The sequence below is a fragment of the Eptesicus fuscus genome, chromosome 9 (genome assembly GCF_027574615.1).
Source record: "Eptesicus fuscus isolate TK198812 chromosome 9, DD_ASM_mEF_20220401, whole genome shotgun sequence".
NCBI lineage: Eukaryota > Metazoa > Chordata > Mammalia > Chiroptera > Vespertilionidae > Eptesicus > Eptesicus fuscus.
The window spans coordinates 82,520,522-82,546,603 of NC_072481.1; the positions used below are offsets into that span (position 1 = coordinate 82,520,522).

The 26,082-nt window shown below is 44.3% G+C and overlaps 1 protein-coding gene across 1 annotated transcript in view; it reads right to left on the reverse strand.

The window, feature by feature from the left end:
- PHACTR1 (phosphatase and actin regulator 1) overlaps nucleotides 1-26,082 on the reverse strand; it is a 508,392-nt gene that overhangs the window by 54,137 nt on the left and 428,173 nt on the right. The window contains exons 6-7 of the mRNA XM_028152411.2: nucleotides 25,625-25,831; nucleotides 13,164-13,485 (exon numbers count right to left, since the gene is read on the reverse strand). Coding sequence (XP_028008212.1) covers nucleotides 13,164-13,485; nucleotides 25,625-25,831 — 529 coding nt within the window. The remainder of the gene's footprint in view (nucleotides 1-13,163; nucleotides 13,486-25,624; nucleotides 25,832-26,082) is intronic.

Consider the following 26,082-nt stretch of genomic DNA (forward strand, 5'->3'; position numbering starts at 1 on the left):
GCGGTGGGGGTGTGTGTGGAGGCAGCCGATCAAAGGTTCTCTTTCATCATTGATGTTTCTATCGCTCCCTCTCCCTTCATCTCTAGAAAAAAAAAAAAGGAATAAAGAAAGAAGAATGTTTACTTCCCCATAAGGGTGAAAAGGGTGTGTTTTCTAGGAAGCTAGGTGAATCCATCAAAACGATTTTTAAGTATTCTATTCATAAATACCCATTGACGGCCAACTCTGAGGGAAAGGAGGACAAACACCCAGATGGGCTTGTCTAGCTGGCAACTCTGGAGAAGCACAGGAGAGCAAGAAAAGACAGATGTGAGCGATGGGTTGGCTGAGGAGAAGGTTGGGAGGTGATTAAGTGACCTCAGATTCAGGAGTTAGGATACAAATCTGGCTCTAAATTTTGCCACTTACTATTGGTCAAATTATCCATGCCCTTATGGAGACCCTCACTTGTTATTTATAGAAATGGCTTTCCAAATGGTTTCAAAACACTCCCAGTTTCAGTCTAGTTTCCACACCTCTGTCAGAGCAACTTTCTAAAACTCAGATCTAGTCTCACCGTTAGAACTCTGATCGCCTGCCCTATCTCCAACCACTGCTTCAAGGGTGACAAATGAAAATCCAGTGAACACATCATGAGCTATACTATTCAAGACAAGGAACTCAATGTAGCCCCTTATTACACTTGGCCTCCACCCTGGTTGTGGGCAGGAAGGGGAACACACAGCTGAACGTCAGTCTTAGCAATGCGGGTTTTCTACACTGGAGTTGTCACTTAGAAGGTGTTGTCTTCTACGTAAAAGGTCTCACTGCTGAAGAAAAGTAAAAACCCAGGAGCAGTCATGCAATGCCTCACACAATTTGACCCATATTATGAACCCAGCCTCTGTCCCCATACAATTTACCCCTTGATCACACACAACAATGCATTGCACGCTCTTGGCCTGGAGTGTGCTCCCATCCCACCTTCACCCTAATTTCTATTTACCTTTCCATAACTGGCTCAGGCAACATGTTTCCTATGTTCCTGGGAGATCCTGCAATAGTGAAAATTGGGAACATCTGTTTGCTTGCTCTCTTTCCCTCCCCGACCACGCTGCAGGCTGTGTGAGGGGCAGGACCACGTCTAATCCATGTTTGTAGCAGGTGCCTAGCTCCATGCCTGACACAAACTGGACACTCAGTAATTGCTCACTGTTTTTGCTGAATGAAGGAAATATGGGCCGTGATCATTGATACTCAGGTGCAGTTGTAAGTGGTTGACAAATCATTTTTACAGGGTATTAATTAAGAGATCTGTTCTTTCTTTTCAGGGAGGCGTCTGGTGGTGTATTGCAGGGCTGCGGGTGTCCCTGACTTGGTTGCCACTGTTATCAATGGCTTCAATAATGAAAAAGGCATCCTGATCCAATAGGTGGGAGAACTGAGATAGAGAAGGAAAGGAGGGAGTGAACATTTATTGAATGTGTTGCCTAGAAGTGTTCACATCCAGCATCTCATTTCATCTTTCTAATAACTCTGCAGGAGAGGTGTCATTATCTCATTTTATTAAGCAGGAAATAGAGGCTCCAAGGGGGTAACAAACAGGTGCACGAGGACACTGGGAATAAAGAAAGAAGAGAATCTGAACCCACTCTGTTTCAATGCATTATATCCCAAAACTGAATTATGCTACTTGTAAGATTGTGTTCTTTGATTCAACACAAATCCCACTAATTGTATACATGTAAGGTGAAGAGAATGAACAACATGTGTAAAAATAGGCATTATTACTTTTTAAATATTTTAAATCTTGCTAGCCAGGGTAAGTAATAGTGTTCTACCCCACCATGGTCAGGCCATTCCTGGGGCACAGAGTTCAAAGGATTCATCTTAGACACTGGATTATAATGGTCAGGATGGTGAGAGGAGTCACTTGCCGGCCTATTGACATGGCAGAGTTGAATACATATCACAGATCATCAAATATTTACTATCTGGTTCTTATGGAAAAAGTTCTCTGACTCCTGGTCTAAACCAGGATTCCTAACCCTTGATCATAGCCACACTCCTTAGTGTGTTTTTGGTCTGTGCCATCTCTGAAGCCCATTTACACTATTATTTACATTGTATTTTTTAAATCAACACTTAAAAAAACTTAAATACTAATTTAGCCTCATCTTAAGGAATAATATCTTTGTCATCAAAGGCTTCATATGGTGTACCACCACTGATGCATACAACACACTTGGGTGAAGTGATGGCCTGGAGACCCTCTCACCTGCAGCATGATTGACATTTCGGGTTAGACAATTCTTTGTGGTGGGGGCTGTCCTGTACACTGTAGCATGTTCCCAGCACCCCTGGTCTCTACCCACTGGACGATAGTGACATCTCCTCTAATGTGACAACAAAAGTATCACCAGACACGGCCAAAAGTCTTTTGGGGGAGGGGAACTGCCCATTGGGGAGCTACAGCTTAGAGTGTCCACAATGGTGCCATGCACTGCATTTTCAGAGTTGTAGCACAAGGGTCACTTCTAAAGCAGCTTTGGTGCTGATTGCGAGGAATTCGCAGAATTAGCGGATGATGATAAGTGTCCAGATCCTGTCTCCTAAGTTCCTGACTTGCTGTGTCTCTGACTGTCACTGGGGCTGTACCAACAATTTGATGCGATGAGCCTCCCACTGAGTCAGTTACTTGCAGCCCCGGTCTAGTCCCCGAACGTAAGATCACCAGCCTGACTCCTGAGCGCAACAGCTTTCCTTAGCACGTTGCCCAGATTGGTGATTTACAGAATGATGCTCTGATGACTTCAGTCACCGCATCTTCCAGAGCACCTGCCAAGCCCTGAGGAGAAGCTGATTCATGTAATCAGGAGACGCTTCACATCAAAACTCTTTGAAGTCAAGCTTTCACTTTGCCTGGAATTCAAGCGGCTCTCATAGCACGTGGGTTGTGTTCTGTTCCTCTTCCTGGTGGCTGACCAGGTACTAAAACCGGAGGTAAATGTAACGCCCCTCTTCCTGACCTGTGTGGAGCCTTCCTTAACGTGTCCTGGATTGCTGTACCCAATGATGAACAAGTTAATGTTTTTAAGTGCTGACACGACACCCTGTATTGATCCATTTAGGTCTCACAACAACCCTAGGAAATGGGGTGCTGTGATTCCCCCCATCTCAGAGAGGAAAAACGAGGCCCACGACCACGGTCACAGCTGAAGGGATGCAGGCCTTACTGACCAGGGGCAGCAGGATTACAGCACCTGGTCTCCCACTGATGTCACTACACCACCCGTGCGGAAGCTGCAGTGCTGCAGTGGCCCGGGCCTTGCTGTTCTTCCAGAACCTTCCTCCCTCCCCAACCCCTCTCCCCCGGGCACCCAGCCCACTTTCAACTGTTGTCAAACAGGTCTGCTCATTCCATTTTCCCAGTGAAGATCTTTGAAGGGCCTCACTGTAAATGATAAATTCTATCCTCTTTGGCATGGAGTGGGGGCCTCATCACCTGACCCCACAATTCCTTTCAGCCTCCTTTGTGACTGTTCTTCACTGACTGCCCAGTGTTTCAGCCACAGAGGGCCACTTGCCACTTCCCAAGCACACTGTGAATGCCCTGCCTCCTCCCTCTGCTCCTCTCATCGCTCCGCCTTGGCCTATCCTCTGAGTTTGGCTGGAAGCACCCTGCCACACTTCAGGGACAGCTCACATGCCATTTCTTATGAACAGTCCTTCCTAACTTTCCCAACAAAAATCAGCCCTTTTCTGTGTTTCCACATCTCCATGCTCACCTCTATTACAGCACCTGTCACATTTTGTTAGAATTTCGTGTCTACGCATTTGCTCCCTGCCCCTAGTGACTACAAGTCTTTCGAAGTCAGAGGCTGGTTATTAATTACCTTCATATCCCAGCCCCATTTTGTGCATGCTTTTGGAACTGATGGAAAAGTCAGCTCAGTATTTGGGCTGAAGTCTCTTGGAATTAGAAGATGTCATATTACATTTCTCATCATTGAATTCACTAAAATAATGATCCCTGTTCCTGAGGGTCTTGCTGTTGCGGGGAAAGTATCCTTGTGAAAGGAGAATTAAGGTTTTGGAAATAGTGATTTAGAGTTTTTTCTTAAGAAGATAAGATAATCCAAAGAGGTCTATGTAAGGAAGAATGCCTTTGGTCCCAGGAGCGGCAGTGTGAGCTCAGATGTAACAGAGAGAGCGTAAGGTTATTCCGTTTTCCAATTCTGCACTCACAGGCTGTGGGGCCCCTTCAGTGAGGACTGTCCGGAGAAGGCTGCTTTGTAAGGTGAAGTATAAGAGAACCATAAGGCTTCTTCTTATGTGACATTCTATAATGAATTTAAATAAACATCAAAGACCCCCAAATTATTCCACGGGGAGAAACATGAGCTTCTGTTCCCCCTTTGGTAGCTCCAAATGATATAATTTTCCTGACAAATGTAACAGGGATGAGCATGCAGAAACCTAAGGGCATTCACGACACTCACAGACGTTGGACAGCTGCACCGCTGTGGGCTATTTCCGTCCTACTCCACATACCGGGCTGCACAGCTCAGGAGGCAGGAGCAGGGCATCCTGCAAACCACCGCAGTAGCTAACACGCCTGGTCCCCACGGGGCCTGTCAGAGTGCTTTGTGCATGTTCATTATCTCACTCTTCACAGAAACATGCAGGTAGGAACAGTATTGTTATGATCTTGATTGTATGCACCACAAATTCAAAACAACGTGAAATATAATAATTATCTATATAAGAGAAAGCACAGATGCTCACAGAACTCGACTACTCTTTCACTATGAATTCTGCTGTTGAGGAGCCCCCGGGTTAAGGCTACTGTGGAACAGAGGTGGGTCTGAATTCTGGGCTGGAGCCGTACAGCAGGTTTAGTGTGAGCAGCATGTGGCTGGGGGCAAGTAGGGGTGCAGAGAGAATAGGATGCGAGAGAGGAGAGAATAATTACAGAGCTGGCTAGCCCAGCCCTGGGTAATGGAGTGTTGTCAATGAGGAGGAGTGCAGTGGGTTTATTGTGGCCGCATCAATGATGTGTTTCTTTAGGACAGAAAGACATCACCATTAACGCCTCCTGGTCCCCTGCTCTAGCTCTCTTCAGTTCCCTGTCCCCACTGTACAAAATGTAACAGTCACTGGCTTATCATCTATTTCTTCCACTAAAAGGTAACCTCCCAAGGAGGTGGACTTTGTTTTGTCCTTTCTGTCTCCCTAGAGCCGTGGTCGGCAAACTGTGGCTCGTGAGCCACATGCGGCTCTTTGGCCCCTTGAGTGTAGCTCTTCCACAAAATACCACGGCCTGGGAGAGTCTATTTTGAAGAAGTGGCATTAGAAGAAGTTTAAATTTAAAAGATTTGGCTCTCAAAAGAAATTTCAATCGTTGTACTGTTGATATTGGGTTCTGTTGACTAATGAGTTTGCCGACCACTGCCCTAGAGGATACAACAGCCTGAATATCTTCCTTCATGAAAATGATGGAAGAACAGCAAAGAATAAATAGTTGTTTACCTAAAACAGGAGGGCTGCTACTTACAGGAGATATACTAAAAATAGAAGACTTCAGAAAGCTCGAGAGTAAATGGCTGTCTTCAACTGGAAAAAAGCATGCATTTCACACTCTCTTCTTCATTATGTCCCATGACATGCCAGGGAAGTGAGACGCTTTCTTCCCTCCCCTCTGTACTGCTCCATCATGAACAACATTTAATGAGTCCCTCTGTTTGGAAAATTCAACTCTCTTCTTCAACTCCTCTGAACTGAGTAGGAGACACACAGATTGAAAGAACAAGGGCCCCTCTCAGATCCCCTTTACCTACCCCCAGTTCCCTACATTTATATAGTCACATTGCTAAGCATCTCTAGATTTTAAAAATTAAGAGACTGCCTTACCTTTCCTGTTTATTATGAGTGAGGGACAGGCAGCTTATTTTTAATAATTCATAAAGAAATGAAGGCCAAGATATCTACAACATTTCAAGGTCATTACAACACTCAGTCCCTTTTCAGGGAGCTTTATAACCCTGGCTTTATCTCCATCACTTGGCAACAGCCAGATGCAGAGTAGAACAGGTGACTCAAAGTGGGCAGGGATTACAGGTGATCAAACACCTTTGATACTTTTGTAGAAAATCAGGGGCAGATTTTGAAATTAAAAATCACTGTGCATTTTAAATCCTTAATCTTCACTGAAAATACCTGGAAACCATTTCGCCATCACTTCTAAAGAAAATCATATAATAAAGGAATGTTGCTTTCTGGTGTCTAATTTCAAATGCAACATTGTGAAAATGAAAAAAAGCCATTAATCCCCTCAAAGGACAGAAAAAATGTATTATATACAAATATGACAAGGAAAATGAAATTAAACTTCAAGAGGACCAGTTTTTGTAATTTAGTTTGCATGAGTTATGAAGGGAGTTTTCAGAGGGGAGAGGGAACAATCAGCCGTTTTCTTCTGAGAGACCAAAAATGTGTGAGAAACTATGCTACAAATTTCAGTGCCCGAGGCTGAAGCTGAAAAATGACAGAAATAACACTGCAACCCAAGAAGAGAGTTAATCAGCTTTATTTTAGGACAGCAGGCACACACTGTGTTCCATCACGGCCTAGGATTAGCCTTCTTAGATAAAAACTCAACATTAGAGCCTTTGTGTTTTGTTGGATTTCTGTCAGCAAGAAACTATGCCCATCTATATACAGACGGGGGTTCTGAGCGTCCTGGAGTAGAGAATGTGTTTTGAGCTTCTTCTTTTTCTAGCAGTGGTAATGAATTCAAATTAATTCATTCACACCCTTTCTCTGTCCTTGCAGGAACGAATGACCCACATTTCTGAAATAGGGCCTGGACTTGGGATGTGATGAATAACACAATAAGACATGCAGAGTCTGCCCACTAGCTCACCCTTCCCTGCATTCCCCATCTCTGATGGAGGAGCCACACAGTGGTGGCTCTTTCACAAGACTTCATCCCTAGACCAACATCCTAGACCACGCTTGGTTGGATGGTGGTGCCAGGAGGGCAGGATGTGGAGTGAGGAGGCTGATGTTTGAGTCCCCGCTGGGCCATTCACTAAGTGTGCAAATGGGTCTCCAGTTCCTCATCAGTGAAATAGAGAAACCTATCTGCCCACCTCACAGGCCACTGCGAGATCAGAGGATAATGCTGGTGCTGTTGTGCCTAAATAACACCAGTGTGGGTAGTTGCTGTTTTAGCAGGGATTGCTTTAACATTGGCAATAAACCAGTCATTATGGATATTATTTGTTAGTTTATTAAAACACTTCCTTTAGCGCTTTTATATTTCTGGCCTGCAAAATCTTTCTGGACAATGGTTTGTAAGATCAAAGAATCACTATTTATTCATTGGGCAAGGCAGATTTCAACTGATGTACACATAGGAATTCAGGCATGGATTCTCTCTCTTTTGAAAATACACTTCCTTTTTAATCCTCTTAATTCTTCAAAAGATGTTAATGGTTTATATAGTCTCATTTTCACCTTCCTCCAATCAGTTTGCTCATCAACCTTGCAGGGAATGATCTCTCTTGCTCACTGTGAAAGTACTGAAATCTCATCATGCCCCTTGGAATAGCAGTTAAACAGTAAAACAGTAACTACAGGCAGCCACTTATAGATAATAAGTACAGTATATGCTTTAAAATAAAAGAATTGACCTCAAGTAAGAGGCTGGTAAAACTCTGACCTTAAAGGGTTAGGGGCAAATGTCTAACTAGAACTGCAGATTTTAAAGAGATGGTCATCAACGTAAGAAAAAGGAATCTTTCCCTGAAAACGTACTTCACTTAAAAATGTATGCCATTTGCATGATGGTAAACAAAATTCTGTACTTCTTCAAATATGCCACTTCACAAGCAAGTAACACTCAGGCATTCAGAATTTAGTTCTTGCTAGGGCACCAATGCACCTCTGCTTATCATCCTGGGACACTCTTATTTGCAGGTGGAAACGTCATTAACATAAGCCAGTGCAGTAAGTAAATGTCAGACTGTTAGGGCTACAAGAAACCCATCAAATTCAGGACCAAGAATTCATCGTTAGAATTTCCTGTGACCCTTGAGGCCACATGAAGAACAGTCATTGTCACCATGAAATGTATTTATACTAGGATAATGAATGATTTGCACTCTTTGAAAGGCCTAAAATATTTATGGAATAAGAGAATTGTAGAGATTGAAGGAATTTTGGGGACTACTGATTTCGATTTTTCTGTCCAATTTTGAAATTATTATATTCTCAATATTTTTGAAGGTGGTAATTTAATTCCCAGCTAGTAGAATGGATCAACTGAATTAAGATGGGAATGAAAATCAGTGGCTGATTAGGATTTGAAGCCTAAATTCCTAGATTGATGCCAAGTAGATCACAGAGCTTACTGCAGATATTAAAAGTAAATATTGCATATATTTGAGATGATGAAATGTCACCTTCAAAAAAGATATGAATTATTACTAGAGAGAAAACAAATGAAAACAGTCTAATTTGAGGAAACTGATACAAACAAAATCTACAATAAGATAGATTTGCAATATGCCTCTTAGGGGCACTGAAGGCAATTTAAAAAATATATTTGTATTGATTTCAGAGAGGAAGGGAGAGGGAGAGAGAGATAGAAACATCAATGATGAGAGAGAATCTCTGGTTGGCTTCCTCTTGCACATTCCCTACTGGGCATCAAACCTGCAACCTGGGCATGTGCCCTCACCGGGAATTGAACCATTACCTCCTGGTTATAGGTTGATGCTCAACCACTGAGCCATGCTGGCTGGGCTGAAGGCAACTTTTGTGTGCTATATAATTTTGCTCCAAATTATAGGGTGCTCCAAAAAATGTATACACACTTTAAATAGTTATAAAGGCAGTATTTATTTAAATACACTTCATTTTCAAAATAGAGCTATCAGCTGTTAAAATGTAAATACATTTTTTGGAGACACTATTTTTTGGACACTTACTGTTATGCTTTTCAATAAGATGAGTGATTTGAATTAAGTCATTTGTTCTTCACAAACAACTCTAATGAGGTTGGTGGTGTTATTAATATTCCTGTTTTAAATACGAGGAATCAAAGGCAAAAGGAAGTAGCATCTCTGAGATGGAAACCCTGGCGGTTAGAATCTGGAACCCGTGTGGCTGTCTCCATCATGGCCACACTGCCTACAGTAGCCCTGTGACATTGGATAAATATGGAACTCTCTAAGTTTGCTTCAGCTGGTCTCTAGTTCTCTCCCTCAGCACTTTCCCATCAAATCTGGTGAGTCACTGTTGTACCTTTCTAACATGTCATCTTTTAGTGTCATCCAGCAGGGTTCAGATTAGGGTAATGATTAAGAACTTCATACAGATTAGAACAGATTTTTAAAAACCTTGGGAGAACATAAGATAGTAAAGGGTCTAGAAACCATCTCAATACATGATTACATGAACTTGGGATTATTAGTATAGAAGAGGGAAGATAGATAAATTAGTATAGAAGAGGGAAAATAGATAAAGTGAATGGTAGTTATCTTTAAGGATTTGAAAGCCCTTCACAGTAAAAGAAGATTAGAAATAAGACTGGGGGTTACAATAAGTAAACCTTTTAACTGAATGTAATGAAGAAGTTTGTAATAATCAGACTTTGTTGATAATGGAATGGGCTATCTTGGGACCTAAGGAGGTTCTCTTTCTCTAAGAGACTAGAAGACAAATGATCAGGAACACTGCAATGGTGGGCTGCTTGCCTGGTCCTCAAGGTCCATTTTAATTAAAATATGACTATTGATTCAAATGTATGGTTTCCGAAGTCAGAAATTAAAGCTGTTTAATTCTTCATTAAATTTTCATGTTACGGTAACTATAATGTTTCATTAGGGTCAGAATAGAGGTCTGGGCTAACACACTACAGGTGACATTCTGGGACTCAGAGTCTTGGGAGGCAGAATGCCAAACTGATCGGTAATGTTTCCTTCTTCTCGTGGTATTTTTTGGGGTTACTGGAAATTGCTAGGAGAAGAGAGAAAATAATTGTCCCCTTCTGTATTAAACTTAATAAAAACAAGAATGAAGTCATGCTGACAGGGAGAATTCTTAGAAAATAAAAAAATGGCAACATTACTGGAGATAGTGGCAGTTCCCTCTTTCAACTGACAGGTGGCCTGTGACCTTGTTCTGCTCCCAGGTCCTGTCAGGACTCCTGGAAGACAATGTGGTTGCTCAGAAAAATCTCCCAATCTTTATTTGTTTGGAAATAAAAACTTTCTTTTTCTGAAGGGCAACCTTGCTAAAGTGATATATGCATTCATGCCCTATGTCCTGGCTAGTCTATCAGAACAACCCTAGGTCTTGACCTCAGATGAGGGGGGAGGAGAAAGAGGAGGCAAAAGAGCCTGGGGATTGCCTTGGCTCAACTGCCAAGGTCATGCTGTCTTCCTGTCCACCCCCACCTCCCATAATATCACAACTCTTCCCCTCCCGCCACCCCGATTTGTTCGCAAGGATTCATTTTGATAAAGAACCTGCCTTGGTTTAGGGCAGTGGTCGGCAAACTCATTAGTCAACAGAGCCAAATATCAACAGTACAACGATTGAAATTTCTTTTGAGAGCCAAATTTTTTAAACTTAAACTTCTAATGCCACTTCTTCAAAATAGACTCGCCCAGGCCGTGGTATTTTGTGGAAGAGCCACACTCAAGGGGCCAAAGAGCCGCATGTGGCTCGTGAGCCTCAGTTTGCCGACCACGGGTTTAGGTCAACAAACCTACCCATTGATCTACAGTGAACTGAAATATTCTATGAATAAACAGAAATTACTGAACCAAGGAACACTGTGTAACTTGTTGGGTAGTGCTTTCAACAGAACCTTTGAAAATGTCATGCTTTAAGTGGAAATGTATTTAGCAATATCCTCCTAGTATACTGCCCTGAGTATCTTTTTCAGTTGATTAAAGCTTCCGAGAAATGTAAAACTTACTGGGTGTATAGCAGACATGGGGACAGGAAACTACGCTGACCATGAGCTGCCTTTGGGAGAGCAGTTGCACTGGAGTAGAAAGAGTTCTGGATGTGCAGCAGGAGGACCCAGGCTGGAAGGCGTGGCCCTGAAGGACTACTGAGGGCAGTGCTTTCCAATATGTCTATGGGGCAGGGCCAGTGTTGTTGGTTGGTTGGCTTATTTACGTATTTTAATTTTCAATCCATCACAAATGGACGTTTTTGTAAAATATAATAAATTTAAAAAGTTAAATTCTTTTTTATTATAATATTCAACAGACATAACATTAGCCTGTCAAATGGTCATAAACGTGTGCAAAGGCTGGCTCTCACCTATCTGGCTGCAGATGGGCAACAAGCAGTTTGTGGGTCACTCTTTGAGTAGCTGGCCGTGGGGAACTCAGCCTTCCTTAGTTTCTCCACGTAGTCTTCTCACAAGGCGGTGTGAGGATTAAGATGATAAAAAAGGTGTGTAATCAACTAAAAAGTGTCATCCAAATGTTAAATTTTTATTGTCCTCATTATCATGACAGTAGTTGAAAATGATGACAAGGGGCCAAATACACTTTTTGTTCTGTGACGGTAGCTATTAATGTGGTACAATTAAGTTAGCACTCCTAGTGGCAGTGACTTCCTTTGGAGCCAACAATTTCCCAAATACAGAACGCTTGGCCGACAGGCAGTTGGGAAACTGCACCAGAAAGCTCCGGAAGTGTCCTTCTTGTCTCTGGCTCTCTGCCTGGTGATCAGCTGGAACCTCTCAGCTGGAACCTCACAGCACCTCCCAGTAGGGCCCAGTTAACAGAGGCCACTAACCTAGGACGGGAATTAAGGGTCCCAGCTCAGACACACCCTTCCCACCAGATCGCCACTTTCTTCTTGTCAGGCCAGGAACTAGGTCAAGCAACATGCCTTAGAATCATATTGGGAAACTTTGGGCACAAGAAGAGTGGTGTTTGAATACACACACACACACACACACACACACACACACACACACTCATGCACTGCTCACGTGCACACATACACATGCACACACACGCACATGCACATCAGAGCCATTCAGAACCAGCATGAGAGCTCTCCCCGGGTGGTGGGGATCAGGGTCTTTGCTGAAGGCCTGCCCTTGGGTTTCTCTTGGCAGATCCCCCAGCAATGCCATTGGAAGCAGATTCTAGTGAAAGAGGGGCTGCAGCAGTTGCTGAACATTAGAGGCTCACACGCATCTAAGCAGACTGCAGTCCTCTGCCTCCTCCACTGGCAAGAACAGGGCACTCTCTACTTTTCCCATCCCTCTGGTTTCCCACCACCATTCTGCCAGCTCTCGTATTTTCTTATTTTGTATTCAAATAGGCACTTTTTAATATCATAAAAGTAATATCTATAAAATAAAAAATTAATCAGTACAGGAAGATATGAAATAGAAAAACATTTTCCTCCCCTACTCCCTGACCTGGGGGTAAGTACTATTAATGGTTATGTGTGTATACTTTCTTTAAAAATTGTTTTTAAAATTGATTTCAGAGAGGAAGGGAGAGGGAGAGAGAGCTAGAAACATCAATGATGAGAGAAAATCATTGATCGGTTGCCTCCTGCAAGCCTTCTACTGGGGATTGAGCCCACACTCTGGGCATGTGCCCTGACCAGGAATCGAACTGTGACCTCCTGGTTCATAGGTCAACATTCAACCACTGAGCCACACCGGTTGGGCTATGTGTGCATACTTTCAAGAAATGTTAAGGCCTATCTATAATAATAAAAGTGTAATATGCTAATTAGACTGGATAGCCGAACGACCTTCCGGACGACCTTCCTGACGAAGCCAGGACTGCAAGGGCCTCGGCAAGCCGCCTCGGCTGCAAGGGCTGGGTCCCTTGCACGATTTCGTGCATTGGATCTCTAGTAGAAATATAATATGTGCTAACATATATGTCACTTTTTCTTTTTGATAAATGTGATTGTTACATAGTTTGGCAATTGGCCAACATGATTCTTTCCCCCCCACCCCCCCATACTTTCCTTGACATTCAGATTTTGGTCTTATTTTACTTTCAAACTTTTCCCCCCAGTGGCCTTCATAGCCCTGTGTCTTGATCAAATACCCAGCCTTTCTTCTCCCTCCTCCCCAGCCAAGACCATCCTCCATCCTCCATCTCCCCGCCGCCCATTACCTTTCCAGCCTCTGCATGGTCATGGCCAGCGTCTTATTCAGCTCATCTATCATCCTGCAGCTGGAGGGGTGCATGGGGAGGGAGCCGCTGGCAGAGGGGTGGTGCTGGCCAAGGCTGCCATACTGCAGCTGGTGCTGGATCTGGGACGGCAGGACCGTGTGGTGGTGCTGGGCTCCACCCTGCTGGCCGCTCTTCTGGGCTGCATAGGATGCCAGCGAGAGGTCTGGCCCTCCTACAGGCATACAGATCATGACTTTCTTTGGAGGTAGCGGAGGTGACAGTTTCACTGGCAGACAAGGCAATTTCACAGGGGCGCCAGGATCTGTGGCAGAAGGTGAGAGACAGGTGTGAGTTTTGGGGTAAGAAACCCAGAACACTGCACATGCCTACCTTGGGCTGTAGCCTTCAGGGGCCCTGAGATAAAATGCACCCACTGAAGACACAGCAGGATGACAGCTCTCAGCAAACACCCATCATCTCCTTTCCTGCTTAACGTAGGCTGGCTGCAAGGGCCCTCGGGGACTCAGGCATTAGTGGTGCCTGTCACACAGCTGTCAGGCTGCGGGTCAATAGCAGCTGTGCACCCTCTGCTCATGGAAACCCATGGACCTTTGAGACCTGCTCTAGGATGCCCCATGATGCCTACAACTTGGCCATCATGGTGTAAACAGATCCTTTCAGTTGGCACTTTCTAACAGGCAAGAGATTGGAAGTCAGCCCTAGGTTCAAGTCCACTAACAGCATACCCCTCCACCGATGACTTTAACGATGCACCCTCCATCCCCTCATCTGGAACCTGGGGATGATCTCCACACCTGGGAGGATCTGCTGTCACAGAAAACTCAGGTGCCCCATATGGGGGTGAGCTGTGAGCACGGGGGCTGGACTGGCCCACCCACTCACATGGCATCCACGGTGGGCTGTTCAAACTGTAGGGAGGCTCCGACAGGCACTCGGGGGCCTGATGGAACTGGCCCCCACCCAACCCCTGGTTCCATGACAGTGGCACTGAAACTTCCCAGAGATGCTCTGAATCGGGGGACACTTAGGGTTAGACCAGCCCTCCTGGTGTCTCTAGGATGACCTTGCAGGCTTCTGTTGTACCCTACATTCCTGGACATCATCTAGCACGGCTGAGTTGTTCGGGTTGCAGGCTGCACGGCCAGGAGGGCAGCGGGGGGAGAGAGGTGGGCAAGTACAGTCCACTTCACACCTGGTGCTCATGCCGGGAGTGGTACCGGGCTCGACTCTTGGTCTTTGAGGCCCTAGGTTTTTCTCCAACCATCTGAGTGCTTTGAGGGTGGCAGTTTAACTGCCGCAGTCCTGCCAAAATGACATCCCTAGAGCACAAATCTGACCATGTCGCTCCTCAGTTTAAAACCTGCCAGTGACCTAGGACTAAAGCTCAGCTTTGACATATCACTCAAGGCTCCCACGGTCTCCTTGCTGATCAGTTCATCTCCTCATGTTCACACTTTACCTCCCTGAAGTCCGCTCGGTTCCTCCGGTTGGAAATAGCCTCTCCCATCTTACTTCTGATCAGTCTCTCCTACCACATGTACTGCTTTTCTCCCTTGGATTTTACTTATTTGCTCACTCCTAAATTAAGTCTCCATGCCCAGCTCACTCCTACCAGGTGGCCTTTGTCCCTCACATTCTCCCAGGACTGTTGCCATCCTCCCTGGCTCCCCATGCTCAGTGGCCACCTCTTCTATATCACAGAGAAACCACGGTGAGCCCCCAAGGCCCCTCTTCCCTTTGATCAGGCCTTGTTCTTACTCTGACCTACAGGCATCTTCCTCACTCCTGAACCCACAGGCATCGCCCTCACTCCTGAACCCACAGGCATCGCCCTCACTCCTGAACCTCTGAGCTCCCCAAATCACCTGGCATTTCCATACCCCTGGGCCTTTGTCACTTTCCCTCAAATTGGAACTTTCTCTCTTCTGTCTTCTTGGTCAATTCCTACTCTCCCTTCAAGATCCAGATCAAAAATATCCTCTCCTGAAAAATTTTCCATGATCATTACATCACTCCTTCCATCATGTACCCACTGGGTCCACTGTGGGCATGCAGATGTCAGTGCTGACGATGTCAGTATGTCACAGAGCCAGCACTTACACAGGCCTGTTATGTGCCCAATGTTGTTCTGTGCTTTTCATTTCTAACCAATTTAATCCTCACAGCAAGCCTGTGACGTGGACACTGTTATTATCTCACTTTTACAGACGACATCACTGCGCTCTGAAGACTCGGAACTGAGCCTCCTGTTTACATAGCTGGCTCCTCTGGAGAACAAAGACCGTGAACAATTTGTCATTATATCCTTAGCATCTTGAACAGGTGCCCGGCTCACACAGCAAGAGGCTGAAAAGATGTTTACAGAATGAGCTGAAACCATGATGCTCTTGTGAGGGATGAATTCACACCTTCCCAGAAGATAGGCTAGGAGGCAGATATGAACATAAAATGGATCACAGTTCTGGGATCATGCAGCTGTGGATGCATGGACACTACACTGCTGATTCTACAGCCGAGACACAGAAAAGCCCAGTGGTTCCAAGGAGCCCAATGAGATGGCTCCCCTAACACCAAAATGCGAACCAATCATAACCACAAGGCTCCCTTAAGCTCTCCCCCGAAGGCTCATCCTGTTCGAGCACCCCCCATGCACAGGGCACAGTGGTGCTAATTCCAAAGTGGCTGGGAGCTGAAACTCACCACCTTTGTCCTGTTCCTGTTACTGAAGGATGCATTCCTGGGGCTCTTCGAAGTTTTAGCACAAACCTAGCAAATGCAATGTGTCTGGAAGCATTAAAGCTCTAAGTCAGGGACCCTTAACCCACGATTCCCTCATTTGTGGGTCCAGCTGTCTGCCTAGGGCAGGCAGATGCTCAGATGCTTGGGCAGGAGAAAGCAGAGCCAGGAGGCGGCATGGAGCTGACCGCCCAGGAAGGCACAGTGATGACATTGGGTTGTCCATCTTGTGAAGCTCTAACTTCCCACGCACCCTCCTCCACAGCATTACTTATCATACTTCCATAGCAAAGCTTACTTGGTTTCATCATTGGAGAAACAGCCAAATGTATGCCAGGAATTCTATCAAAACAAAGCAAGGAGGAAATGACTAGTGGGACCAAGTTAGTGGAGATGGTTGTTTATTGTCCCAGGAAAGACCAGCTAGGGCCTCAGAGGTCCCTCTCTTCCCCTCTCGTGCCTGCATCTTCCTTTCGGTTGTTTCATTACACAAGAGCATAAATTTAAGAGGGATAGACAATGCAATTTTGTCTCAAGCAACAAATACTTAATCAGAAGTTTAGCTTTTCCTAAGTGTGGATTCAATGCATTAGACCCCTCTGTTCCCATCCTTGCTGGTTTTGGATTTGCCTTATGTGAAATGTATGCATTTGTTAGACGATAAATAAACATATCCCAATACTCACTTCTGTTCAGCAAGGCACTGACATTTCTGTAGTAAGAACCACAGAGTGAGATGAATGGACTGGTACTGTGCTGCATGCCACCCACCTTTTCCTTCCAAGATACCAAATTCTTAGCATAGTGGTGAGGGTGAGACAAGACAATGCGGACGTGCTTTGTGAATTACAAAGCACTATAGGCATTCACAGTGTGACTAGCAGGGCTCCTGCCACACCTGTGAGAGTTCACCTGGCCTCATGCTTCTCAGTCTGGGGTGTGAAGATGGAAGCCAAGGAAGCAACAGAGAGCATAGTGTTTCTGTTATACAGGGAGGGCAAAAGTAGGCTTACACTTGTTCATATGGAAAATAATACAACCATGAATAAGTAATAATACAAGGAAAAAACTCTGTATTTCATGTACTCACAACTGTAAGCCCACTTTTGCCCACCCCTGAAGGTAAGCAGGGAAAAACCAGGTGAAAGTGAATCAAGCAGGTGAGCAAAGAGGCTTGCAAAGGACTGTCATTGCAGTCTGTCATGTTTGACAGAGAACTGCAGGAAGGGCAAAAGGCGGGGCTGTGCAGGTCTCAGTGGGTGTCCTCTGCATCGGTGCTGAGAGCTAGTGGCAAAGAATGCAGATCTGGAGGTGAGAAAACCTGGATTCACTAGCTGGGAAAGATAGCTAACCTTTTTTGGGAGTTCGGCTTTTTTAACCTCTAAAAATCCAGGGATAAAAATACCTCCTTTACCTTGATAGCCCCTCACTGAGTTGTTGCGTGACACTTATGGATTGTCTGAGGCCTCACTCTACCTCTTGTGTTTATAATGTCGACAGTGGCTGACCCTGCTGGGGCGCACAGAGCTCCCTGCTTGCTGACTTAGAAATGGATGAGTCCTCTGCAGCCAGACTGATCAAGATGCAGTGTATTCATAAAACTGTCTCTGTTGATGGAGTGGAAGGAGCAAAAATAACCAGTTCCAGAGAACAAGGAAAATAAACCCAAACTGTGAGTGTCAAAGAGCCATAAAACCCAAGGGGGCTGTATTTCCAAACATGATACTGTTCTGGACAAGGAAAATGAAACCCGCAGATTACTTCTGCAGTGGGTTCTCTGGCCAGAGGACTGTAGAATGAGTCTGGGCTAAATGATCACACCCCCAGCCTCTCTTCTCACTTAATTAACACCTGCTGCAGAAGCCATCTGTAACTGCTGATGTATCAGATGTACTTGTTAATGATAGTAGCACTTAGTGTCTTAATGAAAAAAGATGTTGTAAGAATTTCCCAGTTATTTGCTGGTTCCAGCAGGTCAGAATTCCTGGTCTCCTTTCATAGCTACAGACATTCTTCCCAAAGACATAAAGGGCATAAGACGTGTGCTAAGAACTTAAAGAAGAGTCCAGTGTCACTCAGACTCCTCTGGCTGCAAGAAAGGCACTCAGTGCCTGGCTGGTATGGCTCAGTGGTTGAGCATCAACCTATGAACCAAGCGGTCATGGTTCCATTCCCGGTCAGGGCACATGCCCGAGTTGCAGGCTCGATCCCCAGTAGGAAACGTGCAGGCAGGAGGCAGCCAATCAATGATTCTCTCTCATCATTGATGTTTCTATCTCTCCCTCACTCTTCCTCTCCAAAATCATTAAAAATATATTTAAAAAAAGAAAAGAAACACTCAGAGGAGCTCCATCAATTTCTCCAGGCCAGCCTAGGGATCCTGCGGCAGTCCTTGGTCAAATGCCTGTGAAGGCAACCTGTGTTGACTGACCCTTTGTAGTGAGAGGGATGGTGTGGTGGGAAACAAAAGTAACAAAGAAGTTGTGTCCCCCACAACCTGGCTTGCTCTCCCAAGCCGGGTCAGCACACGGGGACTGCAGCAAGTGTTGGATGTTTGTGAGGAATCTGTCCTGACACCTTCCAGAGTCCTAAAGTTGAGGCTCTTAGGGCACATGCAGCACCAGCACCAGCAACCGGCTTTGTGTCAGACCCACTTTCCACAAGGAAACATTTCTGTTTTTGAACTGACCCCTCCCAAGACCACCTGGGAGGATGCCAGATGAGAGGAACACGCTCCCTAAGGTGGTGGGCTGGGCAGTGTGGATGGGGTCACTCGCCGGCCGAGTCACTGGGTCACGTGACCTTTGCAGAGCAAGCAATTAAATTCGATTTTTTAATTTTAATTTTTAAAAAGATTTCACTATAGGTTTATTTTTATTTATTTATTTATTTATTCATATGAAATTTATTGGGGTAACATTGGTCAACCTGATCATATAGGTTTCAGGTGTGAGTTTCTATGTTATAAGATCTGTATATTGCACACCACTCAGAGTCAATTCTTCTCCTGTCACCATATATTAGGACCCCTTTTCCTCCCCTCCTCCTTCCCTCTGGCAACCACCATACTGCTGCCTGTGTTCACAAGTTTCAGTTTTACATCCCACATATGGGTGAAATCATGTTTCTTGGCTTTTTCTGACTGACTTATTTCACTTAGTATAATATTCTCAAGGTCCATCATGTTGTTGAGATATTTTTAAAAGTAAAATTACACATATTCATTGTCAGGAAACTGCCCTCAAAGAGTTAAAATTGTAGATGCCCCTGTAATCATGAGAACAGACATCTGACAGATAAGTATTTTGTTAGAATTTATAAATCACCTATATAAAAACACATGATATTAGTTTGTTTCTGCAGTAATGACGAATGCTGTTGCCCCCAGAGAGACTGAGTGAGGAGAGTGCTATTTCTTAAACATACCATGCCTCACACTCATGTGCCTCTGTGGACCCTGCTTCTCATCTCACAGCATCCTCCTCTACCATCCCTACCCATCACATTTTTACTCATTTTAAGACCTGTCCCAAATACATCCTCCTTTATGACACTTTTTTTTTTATTCTTCCAAAATGATTTGCTCTCTTACCACCTGAATTTCTTTACAGCCATGTTTATACATCTTCATATTAACAGTTTCCTGCAGTTTACAGCTGCCCACAAGCCCTGCAGCTGATGGGGGAATACTTTTTGTGAATGACGTCAGGGCTGGCAGAGCGCCTCGCACATGGGGGCACTCGGAACGTGGCTTCCATTCAGCCTCGCAGAGGAGGGGCGTGCTGGCACCTGCTACCTGGGTGAACCTTGAGGACACTATGCTGAGTGAAATAAGCCACAAAATAACAAATACTGTACAATTCCACTTATCTGAGGTTCCTGGAGTATTCAAATTCATAGAAACAAGAATAAAAATGTTGGTTACCAGGAATTAAAGGGAGAAGAAAGAAAAAGAGGGAAGTTTAATAGGTATAAATTTTGAATTCTGCACGATGAGAAAATTTTGGAAATCTGTGGCACAATAATGTGATTATCCTTAACATTACTGGACTGTACTTAAAACTGGTTTAAAAAAGTGCCAAGTGAATTAAATCTCCAACCTAACAGCGCTACAAAAAAAAAAAGAAAGGTATTTGCTACAATTTTCATCCTGATCATAGAGGTCAGAGCAGAGAGCACCCTTTTAAAAATGTTTTAATCAACAGTCTGTACATGCACTGAAAAAAGTTTCTGCCTTTTGAAGACAGAAGATGAAGACTGGGAAAGTATGGAGAAATGGGTATAAAGAGGGAACTCAGGCAAATGTCCCATTCCTTCAAGGCATCAGTTATCAAGAGAGTAACCACTTCACGAGGCTTCTGGGTTATGAGTCATTAACATTTGAAGGCACAGCTCAGGTCCAAGGTCACAGTGGGCTAACCATCAGTTTCCTCTCACTGTCAGAGCAGAATACTGGTAGGGAAAGCAAGGAGGGAGGCAAAAGTAATCAGGTGATTTGTAGGGTTGGAGAGGAGGCAGAAAGAGGAGAACAAGGATGGTGGATGGGAATCAGAAAGCAATGGCCAGACAGAATCAGAGAACAACAGAGAAACCAAGTGAAATTACAAATCGGAATGTAACTGTAGAATAGTCCATTGTAGACACTGTCCACAAAACTAGAGACAGCTGTAAACAGGAATATTGGCTTTGGCTTGACAAGCACTGGATAGAGGGTTCTCATTAGACACCTGTTGGGGCTGAAAAATACCACCGGGCACGGATGCCATTTGTCAGGTAAATTTGCAGTTGCAAATAGTTTGTAATGTTGAAACTAGCAATCAACCTAGTTCTGATAATACAGTAGGTTTCCTTGTATTTGAGGTTCTAAAGATAGTGCAAACAAGCCCTCAGCAGGTTCACATTCACGGGAGGACTTGTTTTTAAGGATCAGCAACAGTTTCCTTTTTTTTTTTTTCTGAAATGCTCCAGTGTTATTTGCTCCTTTCTTGAATCTTATACACTGTCTCCTTCTAGCATGTTCTTTGAAACCAGACCCAACTGTGGTCAGGTCCTCCTCTTTATAATCAAGTGCCTTCAGAACATATCTTTTGAAAGACAGTATCATTTTTTGTCTTAAGTAGATTAAAAAACACAAAACAAAAACAAACAAACAAACAAAAAAACAGTTAACTATAAAGAAAGCAAATGATTTTGATTTGATTTTAAGAATAGGTATCTTGGTGGACATGGTATAAACTAATGGTTATAAGTTAGAGCTCTGGAGTCTGACAATATAGATCCAGTCCATCTCTGCCACCAACTATCTATGTAACCATGATCAAGTCATTTCAATAGTCTAAATTTCATTTCTCTCCACTGGGAAAAGTACAGAATAATGATAATCGTACCTACCTCACAGGACTAAATGGTATGTCGTAAAGTTCTCAAAATCTGGCCGCTGCCGTTATTACTACCCAAGTGTGAACGTCAGACTAAAGGCCAGCTACCACGTAGGTTTATCCTTTATTCAAATGGCATGCGCGGGGTACACAATTACAAGTCCCTTATGCAGAAGGCATGGATTATTTGTGCCTTGTCTAACATTTGACTTCTGGAGATAGGATGGCTGGAGAGGTGACTGAGGAAGACTTAGAAAGGAAGAAAACAGTGTTTTTGTTTGTTTGTTTTGTTTTTGCCTCCATAACGCTTTCCCCCTTGGGTCAGCCATCATTCCAAGAAGGATGAATTTTGAGAATCATTCATTTCAGATCATATTAATTATACAACCAGCTCTGCTGGGTACTGCACTTCCAGAATGGAAGGGACTGCAGTGCCCGACCATTCCTGACCTTTATTACATGCCTCTGTGCATGCTGGTGTTGGACAAGATGAGATGGAAAAGGATGACAGGAGGAGAACAAAGAAATAGTTTGGGAGAGCAGGAGGGCTTCTCGGTACCTGGCTCAAGGACAGAGACAATTTGTATGATAAACAGTCTCCAAGTTAATTTCCTGATAAAGTGGAAACAGATACCAAAGCAGAGATATTTCTGAATCTTTCCCCCTGATCCTGTACCTGGGAGTAGCCCAGTTCAGGCCAGCATTGTACTAGACAATTCACCACTACTACTCAGGCTTGGTGTCTTTCAAATTGTCCTGTGTTTCCTTTCAAAACTGTCAACAGAGTAACAGACACTGAGAACACGCTGAAACTCCTAAGTCTCAATTTAGAGCTCTAGAATTCTTAGTGTATTAATTCCTTCTGACATGGCCCAGATGTCTCTCGGGTAATTAGTAACAGAACACAGGGTTAGTGTAGCTGCCTCATGGTGGTGGGGATTCATTATGACTGATTACTCACTTACAAAATTTAAGCAAGTCTAATTGAGTTTAAACCCAAAAGCACAGCACGGGGATCATAGCCCTCAGGCTTCTGTACCTGTTTTGTCTTCGTCGTATTTAAGAGGCTACCAAGTACACTATGGTAAGGATGACTTTTTTATCCATTTGATATGGAGGTGAGATTTACAGATAATAGATAAAGTCCACTCTTCTTGGAAAAGAAGGAGGGAAGCCAGAGAGATTGGGCTAGTTTACATATTTTCATCCTTCAAATATCAAGATTCCTGAGGATGCCAGGCTACCCAAGTTCAGGGCTCAGAGCTGAATGGAGTGTGCCCTCATTAATTAGATAAATTAAAGGGTGTTGCTGGCTAAGAAATTCTGTCAATTCTTCTTTAAAATGTCTTATCTAATGTTCTGTTCTCTCTCTTCCCACTGCTATCAGCCAGATGCTTGTTAACTCATATTTCAACAACTGGAGTAGCCTCTTAAATAGGCTCAAGCTCAGGGGTCCTCAAACTTTTTAAACAGGGGGCCAGTTCACTGTCCCTCAGGCCATTGGAGGGCCGGACTATAGTTTAAAAAAAAAACCTATGAACAAATTCCTATGCACACTGCACATACCTTATTTTGAAGTAAAAAAACAAAATGGCAAAAACACCTACATGTGGCGTAGTTTGAGGACGCCTGCTCAAACTGTTCGATTTAATTCAACTAGTGATTTTGGAAAACGAGGCACAGGTCTGGCCTCGGTGGCTTCTCTGTCAGGTCTTCCACCTTGTCTTCTTTCTGTTCAGTCTACACAGTGACCCAGGAAACTTTGGTAAAGGCTAGTTTTAATCATAGCACTCGCCTGCTCAGAACCCTCAACAGGCTTCCCACTGCCACAGGAATACAATCTAAATCCTCGGATGCCTTACCCAGTGAACCCTCTCTCAGTACATCCCGAGATGGGCCCGCCCTGGCTCAGCCACCTGGTCACTGACCCGGATGTTGGCCCCTCTGAGTCTTTATCCAGGGTCTTCTTTCCTGGAATGCTCTTCCCTCATTCTCTATAGATGCCCTTCATGCTCTAAAGGTCAGCTCAAGCCTCAGCCTTGTCCAGTAACTTTTCATCAGATTGCATGCACTGAACTACAAGGATCACTCTTGACGGTAGCCATTTTGCCACTCTATTTTTTAAATATATATATTGACCCTTGGACAACACAGGTTTGAACTGCGTGGCTCCATTATATGCAGATATTTTCAATAAATAATTTTTGATTCGCAGTTGGGAGTCTGTGGATGCGGAGGGCTACTACATGCATTGTTCTACGTTAGGGGACTTCAGCATCCTCGGAATTTTGTATCCGCTGGGGTCCTGGAACCAATACCCCCAGAGACTGAGGGACAGCTTAAGTTTTTAGGGAGTCAAAAGTTAAATGTGGATTCTCAACTGAATGGGGGCCAACACTCCACACCCATGCATTAGTCAAGAATCCACTGTATATATAACTAAGCAATTCTAATTTTAGAAATAAATTAGGGAAGACTCGAACATGCTTACTAGTATAAAGAAAAACATGATGTTGAGGATGTTTGCTATTGTGTTTTTCACAAGGAGAAGATGGAAAACCCATAAGAGGTCAATCAGGTAAATCCTGACTTAGACCAAGCAGCCAACAAAATCATGTGCATCTTCACTAACATGGGAATCAGTTCACGGTATATCACTGAGTGCACAGAGCAGTGATAGAAGACTGTACAGCAGTATTTTAGATAGACAGATGGATAGATAGATAGATCATAGATAGATAGATAGGTAGATCATAGATTGATAGATAAGATCATAGATAGATAGATAGATAGATAGATCATAGATAGATAGATAGATAGATCATAGATAGATAGATAGATAGATAGATAGATAGATCATAGAGAGACAGACAGGGGTGCTCTCTTGGAAGGGGGGTTTCTTCTGAGAGCATTTTCTCCTTGTGGTTTTCTCTGCTTTTAAACTTTGGGGCACTGAACGAAAGTGTTATTAATGAACTGAACGGTATAGGTGGAAATTTGCCCTTTTAAACCACAAACATCTGCAGAGATGCAAGCATACATTGATGGAGTAGTTTGACACAACTCCATGTTTAGGTTGGACTCTAATAAAACCCAGCACCGCATGAGAGAATCCCACAATCCTGGAACCATGTTCACTGAACTGGGAGTCGGGAAACACAGGGTCTAATCGTGGCTCGATAGCAGCCCTGGAAACGTCACTTATTTTCTCGAACCTCAATTTTCTATTATAAAATAAGTGTATATTCTTCCCAACCTCTATCCCCATTCCATCTTACAAAAATGTATGGAGATAAATAGAAAAGATAAGAATACCAAAGACGCTGTAAAAAGGCAGTCGATCAGCATCAGGTGGGATTACTATCAAGATTGGAGAAACAACCCACTGAAATCGTTAGTCTCTGATACACCACAGCCTTGAATCCCAGGGGTATCCGATTCACGTGCTAATGTGCAGGGAAGTGCAATTTACTGGACACCTGATTTAATACCGTGGGTACATTAGTTAAGTAACAACTTAAAAATGAAAAGACAAGAATCATTTTAGAACAACAGTCCTAAGCTTACTCTTCTTTTAAAAGTATTTCTCACAATACTTTACAGATACTGTCTTTGCTTTTTAAAAATTAAAAAAGTTTTTTTTTTAATTGATTTCAGAGGAAAGGAGAGGGAAAGAGATAGAAACATCAATGATGAGAGAGAATCATTGATCAGCTGCCTCCTTCCTGCAAGCCCCCTACTGGGAATGGAGCCTGAAACCCGGGCAACCTGGAATCGAACCCTGACCTCCTGGTTCATAGGTCGAACCACTTAGCCGGTGCTTGTTTATTTATTTTTTTCTATTTTTAAGAGAACAGCACAGATGTAAATTTTAATAAAAGAAATATGCTGGCCTTCACATCAATAATTTAAAGACAAAACTTTAAAGCTTTGACAAACTCATTATGAAGAAAACAAGGTGCTACTCTTTATCTTTGCAAAGATTTGGACATGGAACCGCACTCACCCAGACGGGCAAGTGGTCTTGAATTACTCACATAGATGCCGATGTACACATTTACAGATACACGTGACTGAAGGCTCTCGGCACATGACTGGTAGGTGCATATCGAATATTTCTTGACACAAAGACACAAACCCAGGCACGACTGCGTGTACCGAGACACACACGGAAACACCCACACGTCCCCCAGAGCAGCCTCCCCGAGGAGGTGCACGGGTTTCTGGTGAAAAGGAAGAGCAGAGATTTTCCCTTGAAGGGAAGGGGCGGGGGGGGGGGGGGGGGGGGGGGATGGGGGGCGGCGCCCCAGAGACGTCTGCACTCACCTGTCAAGTGGTTGGCAATCCTGGCTGTGGGTTTGGGAGGCAGGGCGGGGGGCTGCTTGAGGAGGGGCAGCTGCTTCACTGGGGTCTCCTCATGGTCTCCAGGGAAAGCAGCAGGTTTTTTGGGGGGCAGTAGCAGGACTGGTTTGGCGGAAGGATCTTGGGACAGGAGGACTCCAGACTCACTGGCAGAGGGACTCTCTTCAGACACTGAGGGCACAACCACAGGACACACAGGAGACGTTACACAAATGCAGAGCGTGGGGCGGGGAGCACACAGGACAGGGGCGTGGCAGCGACGGGCAGCGCTCCGGCTCCTGCAGGCGGTCACGAGCGGGTGGGGCGCTGGAGGGGGCGCCAGAAGCCCCTCTCCGGGCACAGTGGGGAGGCAGAGGCAGGAAAGGGAGAGGGGGAAGGACCAAGAGGGAGAAAAAGGAAGGAGGCATTTTCTCTAAACGTTG